Source organism: Diaphorina citri, unplaced genomic scaffold (genome assembly GCF_000475195.1).
Source record: "Diaphorina citri unplaced genomic scaffold, Diaci psyllid genome assembly version 1.1 scaffold3808, whole genome shotgun sequence".
In the NCBI taxonomy this organism is placed as follows: Eukaryota; Metazoa; Arthropoda; class Insecta; order Hemiptera; family Psyllidae; genus Diaphorina; species Diaphorina citri.
In genome coordinates this window covers 4,110-24,150 of record NW_007381208.1, presented here as the reverse complement: position 1 = coordinate 24,150, position 20,041 = coordinate 4,110, and the positions used below count along the sequence as shown (strand labels likewise).

The window sequence follows — 20,041 nt, the reverse complement described above, 5'->3', positions numbered from 1 at the left end:
ACACCTACCTATACACAGGGATTACCAGTTTCCAATCACAATTATACAGGGTCACTCACACCCCAAACAAACCCATACCCCCAAACAATGAATACATGGAAACACACAACCACCACTACAGCTTCAACAGTCAATCACATTCCACCCACAAGCACACAAACTGCACTACGATGTCAACACCCGAATTGCATCGGTGTAGGACGAAGCCGCATTACATGTCGTCAATGCCAAAGTAGCTTCCATCATACATGCGTAGGTCTACCTGATAACCTACCTACTCTACCTAACTTGAACTTTAGCTGCAATCTGTGTCTACAATTTCAACAAATACAGCAACAATTGGTCACTCAGAACCAAATACTACAGAACATGTCCATGAACGTTCATTCACCTACTCTGAAATACAAACCACTTCCTATTAACATCCCAAGATTCTACGGAAAACACGAAGAGGATCCAAACGAATTCTTGGAGAAATGTGAATCAAATCTAATAGCTGCAGCCTGTCCACCCGAACAATGGCTCTATGCAGTGACTCCACAGTTACAAGAACGTGCTAAACATTGGTGGACTGCACAAAAGATAACATGCAAGACTTGGGAAGATTTCACAGTACGTTTCACTAAGTATTTCAACGGACCATCGCAACTGGTACGTGCCCAAGCCCAGTTTTACGGTGAAACACAACAGGACAACGAACAATGTGAGAGATTCATTGGGAAAAAACTTCAAATGTGGCGAAGATTAAACCCTCACCTCGATGATCATCACGCTATCGCGTCAATAATACAAATGATGAAACCGGCCATTCGACCTTATTTAATCACAACGCCGCCAAGATCGATTGAACAATTACTATCAATAACTTCCGAAATAGAAAGAGACTGTGCACAACCACACACCAAAGATCATCATTCATTTCACCATACTCAAAAAAGGAGTCCCGATTACAGTAAGAAATCAGAACCTGTTCGTCTTCCGAAACCAGAACCTATTCACCAAATAGCTCCCAAATGTCATTTCTGCCCTGACTACCATTTCCACAGAGACTGCCCAGTGAAAAGGAGTCAAAACAAACAACACGAATACCACAAAAAACATGACTATCACAAGAAAGAAGAACCACGCTCAAACAGACAGCAAGAGGAAAAACCCCACTCTTCAAAAACTCAAACGAATATCATAAACACATTTTCATACAAGCAAACAAATAACTCTACCGAACATCTTTATGATTCCGTCATGGATCTTATCTGCATACCTTCTCGTATCAATAACGAAAAATTCAACAGTATCATCGATTGTGGAGCTTCAGCAAATTTCATTAGATCTGACTTAATAAATAAAAAAAAAAAAAATAAAAAAATAAAAAAAAAACGCTGACCCCATCTGTACAATCCATAATCCAAATTGAATAAATCATCACAAAATCACTTACCTACCTAGATTTTCTTTTCGGAAACGGAAAGATTTCCGATGGCGTGTCATCTTGGATGGTTTAGTATACAGGGCCCTATCACGTTGAAAAAGGGGAAACGAGCTTCAGAGGAGGAGAAATTCCGAAAGTAAAATACCTACGGCTATAAGATGTACATACTATTTTGGGTGGAGAGTAGGGGGAAGGGGGGAGAAATCCCCGTAGAGACGAAGGACGAAGGGAAGCATTACTCCCTTAAGTTTCATTCCCGGAAACGTCACTGAAATGTACTTGTACAATGTACGACTATAGGAAAGATAATGAACTTGTATTAACATAAGTAACATAGCTCCACATGTACCTAATATATACGCTAACATCTACAATTCTAACATGTAGAATTTACATATGTTCTGTAACATGTGGATAACATGGAGTACAAACCCTAATGATGTTGTTAGCTGTTAACATGTGATTGGGTAGAAACTGAAGTCTCGTCATCTTAGTTTGAAATCCAAGGCCTGATGGCCTAAGGCTCTAATATATTTAGTAAAATAATTAATGACTCATTATTATTATTATTATTATTATTATTATTATTATTATTATTATTATTACCTACTCCCTTAAGTTTCATTCCCGGAAACGTCACTGAAATGCACTTGTACAATGTTACGACTAGGAAAGATAATGAACTTGTATTAACATAATAAGTAACATAGCTCCACATGTACCTAACATATACATAGGTACGCTAACATCTACAATTCTAACATGTAGAATTTACATATGTTCTGTAACATGTGGATAACATGGAGTATAAACCCTAATGACGTTGTTAGTTAACATGTGATTGGCAAATGACAGATGGGTTGAAACTGAAGTCTGGTCATTTTAGTTTGAAATCCAAGGCCTGATGGCCTAAGGCTCTAATATAGCAAAATAATTAATGACTTGATTTGATTTTTGTGTCCCATGGAATTTGCAGCCCAGTTGGAAACCACGCTCAGTATACAAGGTATCTTGATGCATAATTATAACTTAATCCTAACTTTTGCAACTAAGAGAAACACTACGCCTACGATCCAAATCAGCAGGATTTTCGAGAGCCTATGGCAATCTTCTCAGAGAAGGGGGGATGTATACCTCTAAGGGACCTTTAGAGTGTAGGATAACGTGTAGCAAACATACGAGCTTTTTTGAAGATTCCCTTTCACCACTTGTTACTTTCTATCTCGATTTGATTTTTGTGTCCCATGGAATTTGCAGCCCAGTTGGAAACCACGCTCAGTGTACAAGGTATCTTGATACATAATTATAACGTAATCCTAACTTTTGTAACTAAGACAAACACTACGCCTACGATCCAAATCAGCAGGATTTTCGAGAGCCTATGCCAATCTTCTCAGAGAAGGGGGATGTATACCTCTAAGGGACTTTTAGAGTGTAGGAAAATGTGTAGCAAACATACGAGCTTTTTTCAAGATTCCCTTTCACCACTTGTCTTTTTTATTCGAAACATAACTAACAGTCCCATGTTATGTCTCCACAGCAGGACGGGACAGGCATGGGTAGCCCCGGCAGTCCTGGGCCCAAGGGAGAACAAGGGGTGGACGGTCTACCAGGAGTGAAAGGAGAGAGAGGAGTTCCAGGAGAGAAGGGGGAGAGGGGAGAGGCAGGCGCCAAGGGAGCGAAAGGTGATCGGGTAAGTACCGGTGATCGAATGAATTGAGGTGCGAGTTTTTCTATAGAGATATATTTTTTATTTTAGACCTTCCAAGCGGTCAAAATATCGCCAACCGTTGCAACGATCTTAACCATAAGTTTCGTGTCGCATCCTTGTCATATTAGACAGCTGCATACCAAATTTCAAGTCTCTAGCTCTTAAAGTTCTCGAGATAATTTTGTTTAAAGACAGACGCATTTACGGACCAATGGCTGAAACTTTGGATTTAGGCTTTAGGGACCTCAAAACGTGTTTTCAAAGTAAAAACTGACCATCCTATGAAATAAGGAAAGTAAAAAAGAAGAAAACAATATAATATTTCTGTTTCTCTCTTTAATACCAGGTTCTCTCGTATTTCAGGGTCATCAAGGCCCCCAGGGTAAGCAAGGGTTCAAGGGAGAGAAAGGGTCGCCGGGAATGAACGGTATTCCGGGAATGAATGGAGAGAACGGACGCCCGGCCGAGAAGGGAGCGAAAGGGGAGCCGGGACCCCCCGGACCTCCGGGACTGATAACAACCTCTGGAACCAGTGGCGGTGAGTGGAAACCTTTTGTCCCCAAGAGGTTTGATAGAGGGAACCGTAACAACGAAGGTACTATCGTCCCGAAATCGAAGAAAGGATGACAGCATATTAGAAAGCCAACCGTTTTGAGAACTAGCCTTAGGTTAGCCACTCATTCTCAAATCGTCGGAACCTATGTTTCGGAAAAATCTTCAGACCGCATTATCTCAGACGGTCTGAAAGACCAAGGTCTCAAGTTTTATCTGTTTCAGCCCGGGCGTAAATGGAACCTGCGAGATACCCTTCAAGGTAACTAGACAACCTCTGGAACCAGTGGCGGTGAGTGGAAACCTTTTGTCCCCAAGAGGTTTGATAGAGGGAACCGTAACAACGAAGGTACTATCGTACCGAAATTGAAGAAAGGATGAACGCATATTAGAAAGCCAACCGTTTTGAGAACGAGCCTTTGGTTAGCCACTCATTCTCAAATCGTCGGAACCTATGTTGCGGAAAAATCTTCAGACCGCATTATCTCAGACGGTCTGAAAGACCAAGGTCTCAAGTTTTATCTGTTTCGGCCCGGGCGTAAATGGAACCTGCGAGATACCCTCCAAGGTAACTAAGCTGAGGTTTGAAGTTTGAGCTCACATTGTAACAATAAGTCACCAAATTCCTCCTTTAAACTTGAAATTTACTCGTTTTATCGTTGCAGATATCAAAGGCCCTAAAGGTGACCCAGGCCCTCCAGGGTTACCCGGAGAAATTCCTCCTTTAAACTTGAAATTTACTCGTTTTATCGTTGCAGATATTAAAGGCCCCAAAGGTGACCCAGGCCCTCCAGGGTTACCCGGAGCCATGGGCCCTCCAGGAGAGCGCAGTGGCCCAATGGGGCCCCCTGGACCAAAAGGAGAACCAGGACCCCCCGGCCCTGGGGATGGTGGAATGGGCCTCAAAGGAGAAGAAGGCAAACGAGGCCGCAGAGGAAAACCAGGTCCCCCAGGGCCTATCGGTCCCCCGGGCCCTCCAGGACCCCCTGGGCCCCCAGGCCCACCTGGTGGTGTCGTAAGTTATTATTAATACAGATATATATTAATACAGGGGTGACGTTGTGTAGAAGAAAAAAAAATCTTATATCCGCCCCGCTAAGTCAAAATGTAACAGCGCTACAACATAAGAGATATCTACATATTTACCATTTTACGGAATTTCATAGATAGGACAATCCATTTGCCAGAACCGATTATAAAAGAGGGCTTTGGATTTGTGTGATTACTGCGATTCGAATTCCCACAGGAACATAAAACGAGGCCGCAGAGGAAAACCAGGTCCCCCAGGGCCTATCGGTCCCCCGGGCCCTCCAGGACCCCCTGGGCCCCCAGGCCCACCTGGCGGTGTCGTAAGTTATTATTAATACAGATATCAGGGGCGATTTTGTGTAGAAGAAAAAGAAAAAAATCTTAAATCCGCCCCACCAAGTCAAAATGTGACAGCGCTACAACATAAGAGATATCTACATATTTACCATTTTACGGAATTTCATAGATAGGACAATCCATTTGCCTTTCAGAACCGATTATAAAAGAAGGCTTTGGATTTGTAACCGTGATTACTGCGATTCGAATTCCCACAGAAACATAAAGTAATGAGTCAGAGAAAGACCATTATTTTGTAAGATTAAGTTCAATTAAATTTATCTCTTTTTCATCTATTCCTCCCGATTTCTCCTCTAATTTTATTTCTCATCTATTCCCCACCACAGGGAGCCCCAGGAGCACCGGGCGGTATTCTAGGAGTGAAAGGCGAGATGGGAGATCTAGGAGAGGGAATGAAAGGGACGGCCATGTATGTCCCTGTACCAGGACCCCCTGGCCCCCCGGTAAGTAAAAGGTTTCGGTCTCCGCCCGAGGCGAACTTTATCCTAATTCCTAAACGAATAAGCTTTGTTCTCTGAAGGGAAGCTCTCTGGCTTTCTCTTCCTATGCTGTTTTCTTTCTAACTTCGCTTTCAGGTAACCTGTGATTGTGGGGGGAATGGGATTCCTTCTATCAAACCTGTTGAAAAAAAGTGTTTAAAATTTAACTAAGATAGGTATTTTAGGTCTAACTAAGGACTTTGCCAACAGTATGATTGTAATCCTATGCAGGGCCGCTCCCCGAACCTGGTGATCCGGCCCTGATCAACTATGACAGATTACCTGCCATCCCTGGTGAGTAGAAAATTCCTGTGTCGAATCGTGTATAGGGAAAACATGGACGTAATTCTCGTCTGTGTCGAATCATTCATGCAAAAGGTCTTCTCAGGTATTTTGTGTCGAATTGTGTGTTTTCCCGGTAAAACATGAGATAATACTGCCTCGGTGGTATAGTGGTCAAGACACTGGCCTGGTAAACAGGAGGGTGTGAGTTCAATCCCAGCCAAGGCATGCGAGTTCTCCTCGATAGAATTTGTCCACAAAAAAAAAGGAGTTTTAATTGTGTTAACCCATGAGAGCCGAGGCCTACATTAAAGTCAAACAAAACATGACCAAACCCTTCTCTCTTTTTCGCTAATATCTCAGTTGCTCCACGGCAGAGTGTATCGGGGATTTGTCTATTCGTTAGAAAACAAAATTTCCTACTATTTTCACTATTGTTTGAGAAGTTTGACATATTCACTCGGTACCGGTCCGGAGTTAGAAGCGGTTAAATATCAGCAAGATCCAATGGAGGAAAAAAGTTCGGCCTATATGGGTTAAGCATAAATTTAATGCTTGTCACAAATGTCGTTCCCCGCTTAGTACATATACCACGCTAAATTGTATGACATGACTTGGACTCGAACCACCAACCTCCAGATTCAAAGTCAACCCTGATAACCATGCACTGCACCACTGAGGCTGATTTGACCACAATAATAGCTGCTGGAGTAAAGGCGGTTAAAGTGATTTAAATCTGAAAATTTTTCATGCCTTTATTTTTTCCTTTACGCTACAATCCGGATTCAGATCCTGAAGCTGAGTTTGATGGTAAGTTTGTAATCCCCAACACACACGGACATAGAGTAATTCATGGTTATGGTTAGTTCAGGGGTTCTCTTGCCTTGCAGAAAGTATCGGGCTCGATTCCCACCGCAAATATTTTTTTTTTTCTTTCAAGATGAGTGTTTTACAGCCCTGCTCCCTCTAGCAAATCTCTTCAAAACAAATGAAATAAAATCAAGGAGTTGAAACTCAAAGCTCACTTCGTTCATTCATTTGTGTGATTTCAGTGTTCCCCGCCCCCCTCCCTGGGTACTCTCGCCTTCCTCATAGAAGAAGAACAACTACTTGTCCGAGTTAAACAAGGATGGAGATATATACCGGTAAGTTACTATACAGTGTGTACCAGAAATCCCTTCCGACCCTTTGTAACTTTACAAAATTTTATAATTATTCTGATTGTTACTGAAGGTAGGAATTCTCATTTATTTTTTTCCGTAAATGGCCATTTTTCCATTCAAAAAGATCTCATTTCCGGGGTTTCAGCCTCGATTCTGACATCACCAAACGACTGGTCAAGGATCCCAATCAGAATTGTAAAATCCCCAACGTTTTAAAAGTTACAAGAAGATAGGAAGAATTTCTGCGACATACTGTACAATGTCTATAACCTAGCATATTAAAAATGTAAATCCTCCCTAAAAAAGTACTTTGTAAGTACTTAGTTTTTATCAGTTGTAAGTACCTAGCTATTTTGATATGGATTGAAAATACCGCTTGTCCTCATGTCTCACAGCTCGGGGCGTTAGTTCCTCTTCCCACCACTGCCGGCGCGAGCGCTAGTGTTCCTAGTCAAGATCACGTGATCTCCCACCCCCCTCGTCCCCTCATACATCCGCCCCTGTCCCTGGAGGTGTCGAATGTCGTGCCTGGAGGTGCTGGTCCCATCCCTATACCCATGGATGAGCCGAATGTGAGTAGAAAGGATTATTTTTGTTCTTCCTTAGAGGATTATTTCTTCTTTAGAAAGCCTTTTATTTAAAGAACTTATTTCAGAAAAGGGACAAGGACTCTGATTGTTATAGTTTCCTTCCGTAAATAATTCTCAAAAAAACCCCGCCGGGAATCGAACCCGGGTCTCCCGCGTGCAAGGCGAGCGCAGTGACCACTACGCCATGGGAGCTGACTTCGTTACGATAAGACCTCCGTTGTTACTGCTCCCTCTAGCAAATCTCTTCGATCCCGCCGGGAATCGAACCCGGGTCTCCCGCGTGCAAGGCGAGCGCAGTGACCACTACGCCATGGGAGCTGACTTCGGTACGATAACACCTCCGTTGTTACAGCTCCCTCCAGCAAATCTCTTTGATCCCGCCGGGAATCGAACCCGGGTCTCCCGCGTGCAAGGCGAGCGCAGTGACCACTACGCCATGGGAGCTGACTTCGGTACGATAAGACCTCCGCTGTTACAGCTCCCTTCAGCAAATCTCTTTAAAACAAATAAAATCAAGGAGTTGAAACTCAAAGCTCGCTTCGTTCATTCATTTGTGTGATTTCAGTGTTCCCCGCCCCCCTCCCTGGGTACTCTCGCCTTCCTCATAGAAGAAGAACAACTACTAGTCCGAGTTAAACAAGGATGGAGATATATACCGGTAAGTTACTATACAGTGTGTACCAGAAATCCCTTCCGACCCTTTGTAAACTTTACAAAATTTTATAATTCTGATTGTTACTCAAGGTAGGAATTCTCATTTATTTTTTTCCGTAAACATTTTTCCATTCAAAAAGATCTCATTTCCGGGGTTTCAGCCTCGATTCTGACATCACCAAACGACTGGTCAAGGATCCCAATCAGAATTGTAAAATCTCCAACGTTTTAAAAGTTACAAGAAGACAGGAAGAATTTCACATACTGTATAATGTCTATAACCTAGCATATTACTACTAGTCCGAGTTAAACAAGGATGGAGATATATACCGGTAAGTTACTATACAGTGTGTACCAGAAATCCCTTCCGACCCTTTGTAAACTTTACAAAATTTTATAATTCTGATTGTTACTCAAGGTAGGAATTCTCATTTATTTTTTTCCGTAAACATTTTTCCATTCAAAAAGATCTCATTTCCGGGGTTTCAGCCTCGATTCTGACATCACCAAACGACTGGTCAAGGATCCCAATCAGAATTGTAAAATTTTAAAAGTTACAAGAAGACAGGAAGAATTTCTGCGACATACTGTACAATGTCTATAACCTAGCATATTAAAAAATGTAAATCCTCCCTAAAAAAAGTACTTACCGGGCCGGTTGAGTGGAAGAACTCACTATGTGAGATGCCTATTCCCCCCCTGTCTTTAATTCTAGGTCGGTCGTTCGCGCAATCCTACCAATAAAGCTTCCATAAAAGGAAATCATTGTGCTAAATTTCTCGAATTTTCTACTTAAATTTTCGTTAGTACATTATGTTATCACCTAAGTAAATTGTTGTAAACTTTGTAAATAATTCTAGGTTCCTCGGATTTCCAAAAGCTAAACAACCTCAATATCAAATGGTACTTAATTGTTTTACAATTTACAAGTTAGTGATAGCTTAGTAAATCCTCCCTAAAAAAGTACTTTGTAAGTACTTAGTTTTTATCAGTTGTAAGTACCTAGCTATTTTGATATGGATTGAAAATACCCCTTGTCCTCATGTCTCACAGCTCGGCCTACTTGTCCGAGTTAAACAAGGATGGAGATATATACCGGTAAGTTACTATACAGTGTGTACCAGAAATCCCTTCCGACCCTTTGTAACTTTACAAAATTTTATAATTCTGATTGTTACTCAAGGTAGGAATTCTCATTTATTTTTTTCCGTGAATGGCCATTTTTCCATTTCAAAAAGATCTCATTTCCGGGGTTTCAGCCTCGATTCTGACATCACCAAACGACTGGTCAAGGATCCCAATCAGAATTGTAAAATTTGCTAAAATTTTAAACAAAGTCTACCAAGAAGACAGGAAGAATTTCTCGCGACATAACTGTACAGCATGTCTATAGACCTAGCATATTCAAAAATGTTAAATCCTCCCTAAAAACAAGTACTTTTAAGTACTTAGTTCTTATTAGTGTAAGTCACCAGGCTACTTTGATATGGATTCTGAAAATATCCGCTGGTCCTCATGCTCCTTGCACGCTCGCGGGCGTTATTGCCTCTTCCACACCACTGCCGGCCCCGAGCGCTAGTGTCTCCTAGTCGCAAGATCACGTCGATCTCCCACCGGGCTCGTCGTCCCCTCAGTACATCCGCCCCTGTGTCCCTGGAGGTGTTCGAATGTCCGTGCCTGGAGGTGCTGGTCCCAGTCCCTATACCCATGGATGAGCCGAATGTGAAGTAGAAAAGGATTATTTTTGTTCTCTTCCTTAGAGGATTATTTTTTCTTTAGAAAGCCTTTTATTTAAAGAACCTTATTTCAGAAAACAGGACAGGACACTCTGATTGGTTATAGTTTTTGTGCCCTCCGTAAATAAATCTCAAAAAAAAAATCAAAAATTTGCTACTGTCAAGAGAGAATTGAAGATAGACAGCTCCAAGAGGTGGTCGGCTACTAGGCAAGTATCTAATGTACCTATATCTACAAACATAACATTCTATAATGTCTGTTTTCTTTCTTTTCCCTTTGCTTTCAATAGTGGCATCCACAAAAGGTAAGTCCCAACAATAATGTAATGTAATAAACAACAATGTTAAACAACTAAAAAAAAAAATCCACCAATACCTAACAAAGTTTAATAAGTAAGTTGTTGTTGACTTACTTACATACCGACTGTTGAAAGAAGAGAAACCATTAATCCCAACAAAACAAAAATCACCAGGAAATCCAGGAATCGATCAAACCAATTCGTTGTGAAGAGAAAAGATGAAACTTCAAGCAAATCTGCTGTCAAAGTCGAATGTCCAACAATTCTCGGATATTTATATTTGATATTTCCGCCCAAAACTCCGCGCATTAAGGGACTTTTCAGTTCTATGTTGGTAGTATAAAACAAGGTATTCTATTCTATTGAGCTTATTCCATTCTATTCTATTCTATTCTATTGAGCTTGTTCTATGCTATTCTATTGAGCTTATTCTATTCTATTCTATTCTATTCCAGTTACGCCTCATCGCTCTCAACGCCCCCTGGTCAGGTCACATGGATGGTATCAGAGGGGCAGATCGTAGTTGTCATCTGGAAGCAAGGAAGGCAGGATTGAAAGGCACATTCCGAGCATTCCTGACGAATCGCATACAAAATCTCAACTCCATAGTGAAGGATAGTGATCAGGAATTACCCATAGTCAACAGCAAGGTGAGAATCATCGTTCACAGGAAGAAGGACCTATGTTATTTTTGCTACTAACTAACATAGGCGCTTCTTCCTTATTCTATTCAAATCTTCCACCTCTGACAAATTCTATTCTATTCAAATCTTCCACCTCTGAAAGAAAAAGAAAAATTCCGTTGGTCCTCATTTTTCCTGCTCTATGACTTTGAAACATCACACAAGTAAGCGCAACTGATCTATTGTGTGTTTTCCCGGTAAAACATGAGATAATACTGCCTCGGTGGTATTGGTCAAGACGCTGGCCTGGTAAACAGGAGGGTGTGAGTTCAATCCCAGCCAAGGCATGCGAGTTCTCCTCCATAGAATTTGACCACAAAAAAAGGAGTTTTAATTGTGTTAATCCATGAGAGCCGGGGCCTACATTAAAGTCACACAAAACATGACCAAACCCTTCTCTCTTTTTCGCTAATATCTCAGTTGCTCCACGTCAGAGTGCATCGGGGATTTGTCTATTAGTTAGAAAACAAAATTTCCTACTATTTTCACTATTGTTTGACAAGTTTGACATATTTACTCGGTACCGGTCCGGAGTTAGAAGCGGTTAAATTTCAGCAAGATCCAATGGAGGAAAAAATTTCGGCTTATATGGGTTAACTTTAATGGGTTAAGCATAAATTTAATGCTTGTCACAAATGTCGTTCCCCGCTTAATACATACACTACGCTAAATTTAATGACATGACTTGGACTCGAACCACCAACCTCCAGATTCAAAGTCAACCCTGATAACCACTGCACCACTGAAGCTGATTTGACCTCAATAATAGCTGCTGGAGTAAAGGCGGTTAAAGTGATTTAAATGTGAAAATTGTTCATGCCTTTATTTTTTCCTTTACGCTACAATCCGGATTCAGATCCTGAAGCTGAGTTTGATGGTAAGTTTGCAATACCCAACACACAAGGACATAGAGTAATTCAAGGTTACGGTTAGGTTCTGGTCATGCAGAAAGTATCGGGCTCGATTCCCACCATAAATACCTACCTAGATAATTACTAAGAGTTTGGCTGGGGAGTAGATCAGCTTAATCTGGCTCGGGGACTTTAAAAAGGGATGATGCTAGCCTCAAATTTCCCTCGCTAAAGAAACAGCAAAGAAGGTTGAGTGCGAAATACATCCACTCCTGAAAATTTATGGAGCCAAAACCAAATGTCAGTCCAAACCAACCACCCTAACAACTATCTTGTCCTCTTTCTTATCTCTCTTCGATTAGGAGACAATAAGATCATTCTCCGCCAGCCTAGTTAGCTTCCTTGTAAGCGCTAGACCGCGGGTTCGATTCCCACCCGAGGCGAACCCACCTCTGACAAATTCTATTCTATTTCAGGTCTAGCGTCTCCACTGGCAGACCATCAACTTCTGGGCCAGCAACGTCACCCATGTTCCTCTCATCTAGCAGTCCTCTGTATTGAAGTCACCAGTAGACAAAGCCTGGTACGGAGGAGGCGGAGGAGGAGAAGAAGGAGAGATATGGAAGAAGAGGAAGAGGGAAGGAGAAGGGACGTGGAGGAGGAGGAAGAAGAAGGATATGGAGATGAAGGGGACGAGGGAGAATGGGAGAGGAGCTACCGAGAGGGCGAAGACGGAAGGAGGAGGTGGAGAGAAGTGGAGAGGGAGATAACTTGAGAAGAAGGTGAAGAGGACGTGAGGACGTGGAAAAACTCTTCTTTTCACGGAAAGGCAAGGAAATGAGAAGCAAATTGAGATAGAAGTAGAACCAGAGGGAATAAGATGGAAATAGAGAATGAGTGGAAGTAAGAGAAAGAGAATGAGATGGGGAAGAAGGGAGAGAGAGAAAAAGAAAGAAAGGAGTGACAGAAAAAGAAAAAAACTGACGGAAGGAGGAGGTGGAGAGAAGTGGAGAGGGAGATAACTTGAGAAGAAGGTGAAGAGGACGTGAGGACGTGGAAAAACTCTTCTTTCCACGGAAAGGCAAGAAAATGAGAAGCAAATTGAGATAGAAGTAGAACCAGAGGGAATAAGATGGAAATAGATAATGAGTGGAAGTAAGAGAAAGAGCATGAGATGGGGAAGAAGGGAGAGAGAGAGAGAGAAAAAGAAAGAAAGAAGAGTGACAGGAAGGAGAGAGAAGAAAAAGAAAAAAACTGATATTAGAAAGAGAGAGAGAGACAGAGATAGAGATCAGATTGATCAGAAAAAGTTGAATAACTCCTCCACATCTAAAACTACTGGGGTTAGGGAGGTATCTTTTATCCTGCATTTGTCCTCAAGTGTTGTACAGGGACGTGCTGGACATCCTGTAAAGAGAGAGAGAGAGAGAGAGAGAGAGAGAGAGAGAGAGAGAGAGAGAGACAGAGATAGAGAGACGAGAGACAGAGATAGAGATCAGAAAAAGTTGAATAACTCCTCCATATCTAAAACTACTGGGGTTAGGGAGGTATCTCTTATCCTGCATTTGTCCTCAAGTGTTGTACAGGGACTTGCTAGACATCCTGTATATAAAACTCTAATCATTTCTCGTAATACCTATCTTGGTAAGAACTAAGTCACTTCTATGTAGTGTCACACAGTTCCCATTTTCCTAAACTGCACTGCGTGGCTGTGCTGCCTGACTGTGTAACGCAGCTCAATGTGCGCCCTAGCTAATGGTTTTGGTCTTAAAAAAAAAAACTAAAATCTAAGGGAATCTGTTGGTAAGTATATATATACCTATGGTATTTCTGGCAAACTTGACAATAATTATTTAGGTATATTTAAGGTCAAAGTTCCGAGATGTCCAGTTTTGGCACCGAAAATTTGATTTGTACCCTTTTGGAACTGGGCTACTCATTTGCCGAGTTGAGATTCAGTTACGGGAGTCTCGTGTATATATCTCCTCATCATCAGGACAAGTCAGGAGCTGATCCAGTTGTAAATACGCTGCGTTATCATCACTAGCGCTTCCCGTGGCATCGAGAAGAAACTGCTGAAATTGTACTCGTTTTTTGATTGCAAATATTTCAACGGGTTACTTTCTGGTGTTCTCGTGTTGACCCAGCACCTCAATGGGGAGTATTGTGTGTCTTCTCGCCCATCTGATGAGAGGCATACTACGGGATGGGCATGCTACGACACAGATCACATGTGTCCGATGTAGCACTTGTTTCATTGCTACGAAATAAAAACGGCGGTGAAACGCTCATCTTTTTCTTTATTTTTCTTAAAAAAAAAAAAAATCAGGAAAATCATTGCTGGAAGGAATATTTCAAACTTTTCTTCTTCTTCTTCTTCTTCTTCTTCTTCTTCTTCTTCTTCTTCTTCTTCTTTTCTTTCTTCTGCTTCGTCTTCTTCTTTTTTTAAGAGCTTTGATAGAGGGAACTGTAACTGCTGAGGTCTTATCGTCCCGAAATCGAAGAGAGAATGAAGACAGGATAGGAGAAAGCGAGCCGTTTCCGAGAACGAACATTATTCGTTCAGGATAAAATCCGTCCCGGGCGGGAATCGAACCCGCGGCCTCTGACACTGAAAATATTAATCTCCACAACTTTTATGCTCCGCGTATTGCATAGTCATGTTGAACTCAGGCGTTCATAAAAATTTAGATTGTCCTAAAGAATGCCTGCCTTTATGCAGAGCTATTTCCACATTTTCAGGCGTTTTATAGAGTATCGTATCCTAAAGAAAAAGCTGAACGGATTGCATAATCAAAAATATTCCAGGCGTTCATAAAAAATATTTCCTGAACTTCATTTGTACAAAAGTTCCTAGTTCCTACTTTCCAAGTTTCCACATTCTCAGCTTCGTCCAGGCATAAAAATAACTTAACTTGTCCAATTAATTTTTTAATGTTAAATAAATATTTAATGACTAGGCAGGATATTTATCACCTATGATTTGTATGTGTCTATCCTATTAGCTTTTGACGTAAAACCTTTTGTACTAAACTTTAGGATGAAGATATGGATGGGGGTAGGTAACTGCGTTTAAAATAGAATGGCTACCTAAGCACCGTTTGAAGGGAAATAGGGTAACTTAACTACATTTACAGGGTAAAGAACAAGTGTTATTTGATTTTAGAAGCAATATGTAGGGAACAAGAAAGTCTGGCTGGGGAATTTTGAACAGGGAGAAGAATACTAGCCTGAATTTCCCTTGCTGAAGAAATAACAAAGGTTGAGTGCGAAGAGCATCCACTCATAAAATTTTTGTAGCCAAAATCAAATGTCAGCCCAAAGCAATCACGCCCTGGGCTGATTGAAAGGTTGACGAAAAATTCCGACCCCCTCTAAATTCGAGAAAAGGTGAGGAAGAAGAAGTTTGAGGGTAAAAACTGGGTGATTAGCATATGAAAGGGCCTGACTGGTAGGCAATGCTCGTAAAAGATCTTTCCTACAAGAGGTACTTACCATTCCGACCGCTATCTGGTATGCATATGTAAGAAGATCCACAGAGTCCAGAAAGCGCTGCGATTTAGACTGACTCCCCACTTGTCCATTTTTTGGATCTGCGGACAAACAAACCAGGGCTGTATTTGGGGGGGGGGCTCCGCCTCGAGCTCCATTTTTCTCCTTTACTGTACGTCAGACTCCGGAAAATTGGGGTCGAGGAGCCCCGGCCACCCCCCTCCACTACTTTCGAGCTTCATGTTTCTCCTGTACTGTAGGCCAGACTTCGAAAATTTGGAGCGTCCACCCTCTCTACAATACGAAACAGAAATCGTACACAGAAACGCACAAAGTAGGTGTTCAAAGTTTTTTTGCTAAATTTAATAAAAATTAGAGTTTGTTCAGAAGTTATGGAGAAAAATCTCTCTCTTACTTATTTGTACTTGTGTGTGTACTTATTTGTAAACTTTCCCGACGAAATATATAAGACCTTGTTTAGACTGCGGGAGTAAAGGGACTTTTCAGTCTCATTCTGGTAGTATAAACAAGGTATATTCTATTCTATTCTATTCTTACTTACCGCCAGTAGCAGGTAACGTGACGTCATACATTTGATTCGATGCGAAACCTCCTCCAGCCATTGGACAGTTCTCGTACGTCCTTCCTGGAAAATGAAAATAGACAAATGAATTTTAGAGATAAAAGAGTTTTTTTTAGGGGTTTTGAATGTTGGTTTCTGTTGGCTGGTTCCTTTCTGCTGAATGCTGTCCAACTGTCACATCCCCCATGTAACCAACCACAACACCCATTCAGTTTGGTCACATATTCCACCTACCGTATTGCCGTTATGTCTCTAGTAACTAAACTAAATCTTTCTGAATTATTCAACCTCGTTCTGCGTGCGCTTCTTTCTGGATTTTCGCCTGCCTTGTTTCCAAATGTTCCGCCTGAATATGCTTCATCTTGAATTCCTTGTTCTGCGGGCACCCTACTAAATTTTAATGACACTAGCTGGGCTCGAACCCCTATCATACCGTTCGTATAGTCACTTACCAGGGCTGGATACATTTTCAATAGCATCTCCCACAGTGGCGAATTTCACGGCTGTCTTCATTCTATAATGTCTGTTTTCTTTCTTTTCCCTTTGCTTTCAATAGTGGCATCCACAAAAGGTAAGTCCCAACAATAATGTAATGTAATAAACAACAATGTTAAACAACTAAAAAAAAAAATCCACCAATACCTAACAAAGTTTAATAAGTAAGTTGTTGTTGACTTACTTACATACCGACTGTTGAAAGAAGAGAAAAAGTAAAACAAAAAAAAAAAAAAAAAAAAATCACCCACCAATACCTAACAAAGTTTAATAAGTTGTTGTTGACTTACTTACATACCGACTGTCGAAAGAAGAGAAACCATTAATCCCAACAAAACCAAAATCACCAGGAAATCCAGGAATCGATCAAACCAATTCGTTGTGAAGAGAAAAGATGAAACTTCAAGCTAATCTGCTGTCAAAGTCAAATGTCCAACAATTCTCGTATATTTATATTTGATATTTCCGCCCAAACCTCCGCGCGTTAAGGGACTTTTCAGTTCTATGATGGTAGTACATATAAAACAATGTATGCTATTAAGCAAATCTGCTGTAAAAGTCGAATGTCCAAAAATTCTCGGATATTTATATTTGATATTTCCGCCCAAAACTCCGTGCGTTAAGGGACTTTTCAGTTCTATGATGGTAGTACATATAAAACAAGGTATTCTATTCTATTCTATTCTATTCTATTGAGCTTGTTCTATGCTATTCTATTGAGCTTATTCTATTCTATTCTATTCCAGTTACGCCTCATCGCTCTCAACGCCCCCTGGTCAGGTCACATGGATGGTATCAGAGGGGCAGATCGTAGTTGTCATCTGGAAGCAAGGAAGGCAGGACTGAAAGGCACATTCCGAGCATTCCTGACGAATCGCATACAAAATCTCAACTCCATAGTGAAGGATAGTGATCAGGAATTACCCATTGTCAACAGCAAGGTAAGAATCATCGTTCCCAGGAAGAAAGGCCTATGTTATTTTTGCTACTAACATAGGTGCTTCTTCCTGGAACGATTGAGTTGTTTATGCTGTTTTTCCTGAAAAGTTTGTAAAAATTCCTCCTTTAAACTTGAAATTTACTCGTTTTATCGTTGCAGATATTAAAGGCCCCAAAGGTGACCCAGGCCCTCCAGGGTTACCAGGACTTATTATTATTTTTTTCAAATACGTATTCCACAAATGTAATAGAAAGTCGTGTGATGTTCACACCAGATTTTTTAGGTACGTTAAGGGTAGACGTGAGTAAATTTTACTCACTCATTAAAAAAGACCGGTCGTTTGCGATTATGAGATGCTGCATGCCAGCCTAGTTAGCTTAGTTGGTAGTACGTCTGCCTTGTATGCGCTAAGCCGCGGGTTCGATTCCCGCCCGGGGCGGATTTTATCCTGATGGGATAATGTTCGTTCTTGGAACGGCTGGCTTTCTCCTATCCTGTCTTCCTTTAGTTAGCTTAGTTGGTAGTGCGTCTGCCTTGTAAGCGCTAGGCCGCGGGTTCGATTCCTGATGGGATAATGTTCGTTAAAATTGTAATATCCTGTCTTCCTTCTCTCTTCGATTTCGGGACGATAAGACCATAGCAGTTACAGTTCCCTCTGTCAAACCTCTTAAAAAAAAAGAGAGAGAGAGATGCAGCATCAAAAAATAGACATGTTTCAAGTTTCAAAACTTTATTTTTTATTATTTACCTGTCTTCCTTCTCTCTTCGATTTCGGGACGATAAGACCATAGCAGTTACAGTTCCCTCTGTCAAACCTCTTAAAAAAAAAAATATTCGCCAGGCATAATTGAGTTGTATTTTTCTATTTTCCTTTCGGAAACAAAGATGATTTCCCCTCTCCTCAAGCTCATTTCTTCTCTTTTAAAAAGAAAATACGGGAATTGGTTCAACCAGTAGGTGGCGTGGTAGGGCTTGTACAAAACCATTGGATGGCCAAGATGGCGCATCCCCGTAGAAGATCAAAGTTTCAGTCTCCAAAACTGAAACCTTGCTGGTTCTTATCCCGAGAGTTTCCCGAAAGGAAAATGCACCTTTCATTTAGATGAGCAAGCATAGTCGAGCTTTGCCTTCAATCAGAATGTTTCACAATCTCACCAAGCTTGATCTGCTTGAGAAATTCGCTTGACACTCACAGCCTCTTCCACTCAACCACTACCCTATGTTCTATTCTGTGTTTCAGGGAGAGCTCCTGTTCAACTCTTGGAAGGACATGTTCAGTGAACAAGGCACTGTGTTCCCTGCACAAGGCAGACTCTATAGCTTTAGCGGCAAGAACGTAATGTCTGATCATACCTGGTAAGTATTTTTACATTGGTTACATGATAAAAAGTTCAACTTGTAAGGCGCCAGTCTAAGTTGACTATTTGAGCAATCATGGGTTGTTGTTTTTCCGGACCTACTTGGACTTGGTGACTGATGAGTTCATTGTGAGTAGGCGGGTTAGCTTGTAGGGCGAAACCCTAATAGTGACGTAAAACCCGCTATCAAACAAACAAGGTCTAGAACGATATTCTCCCGTGATACTTTATTCTGATTGAAGAACGTGTAAGTGCCGCTATTTTAAATCAATATTCTGGAAATGGATATCCTCGGTGGGGGAATTGTTAGATTGTTACTTCTTTCTTTGTAATATCCATTCGTATGTTTATCAGAATCGCTGTCATAGCAGGGATGGTTCCTATGGCTATCTGTTATCCTATTCTCCTCTTTATTTCAGGCCTCACAAGTTTGTCTGGCACGGATCCTATCAGAATGGTGAACTAGCATTGGATGGCAATTGTGACGCTTGGAATTCTAAGAATTCAGAACACAGAGGTAACGTTTTTTGGGGAAGTGGGACATAATTAGCGTAATAAAATTAAAAAATAATCCATCACAATAACTAAACCATTTAGTCCGTGAAACCTGGGCCATTAAGGCAATATGCTCCCTGAAAGCCATTTTCCGTCTTCCCAGAGTTCAAGGTGTGTCCACACATATGTAGTCGACCAATGTCGACTATGTTTGGACACACCTTTAGGCCAATAGCGACATCTCATCTGGAGATAGTATCATCATCTGTACCGCTGTGTTCATGTTCAGTCTCTTTTATTCTATTCAAATCTTCCACCTCTGACAAATTCTATTCTATTCAAATCTTCCACCTCTGACAAATTCTATTCTATTCAAATCTTCCACCTCTGACAAATTCTATTCTATTCAAATCTTCCACCTCTGACAAATTCTATTCTATTCAAATCTTCCACCTCTGACAAATTCTATTCTATTCAAATCTTCCACCTCTGACAAATTCTATTCTATTCAAATCTTCCACCTCTGACAAATTCTATTCTATTCAAATCTTCCACCTCTGACAAATTCTATTCTATTCAAATCTTCCACCTCTGACAAATTCTATTCTATTCAAATCTTCCACCTCTGACAAATTCTATTCTATTCAAATCTTCCACCTCTGACAAATTCTATTCTATTCAAATCTTCCACCTCTGACAAATTCTATTCTATTCAAATCTTCCACCTCTGACAAATTCTATTCTATTCAAATCTTCCACCTCTGACAAATTCTATTCTATTCAAATCTTCCACCTCTGACAAATTCTATTCTATTCAAATCTTCCACCTCTGACAAATTCTATTCTATTCAAATCTTCCACCT

General features: G+C 41.0%; 1 protein-coding gene and 1 long non-coding RNA gene across 2 annotated transcripts; both read left to right on the top strand.

Moving 5' to 3' along the window:
* Positions 1-2,676: 2,676 nt before the first annotated feature.
* LOC103520578 (collagen alpha-1(XVIII) chain-like) lies at positions 2,677-19,200 on the top strand (the record flags this gene model as incomplete). The annotated part of the gene is made up of 13 exons (XM_026831640.1): positions 2,677-2,716; positions 2,970-3,122; positions 3,504-3,678; positions 4,451-4,707; positions 5,405-5,521; positions 6,892-6,984; positions 7,398-7,574; positions 10,273-10,287; positions 10,737-10,931; positions 16,447-16,461; positions 17,132-17,326; positions 18,566-18,681; positions 19,103-19,200. Coding segments are annotated over exons 2-13 (1,591 nt in total), but the record flags the coding sequence as incomplete, so codon positions are not given.
* On the top strand, positions 12,293-13,220 carry LOC113472078. Its single transcript, XR_003394543.1, has 2 exons — positions 12,293-12,559; positions 12,812-13,220. It is a non-coding gene; the product is annotated as an uncharacterized LOC113472078 (long non-coding RNA).
* Positions 19,201-20,041: the final 841 nt, after the last annotated feature.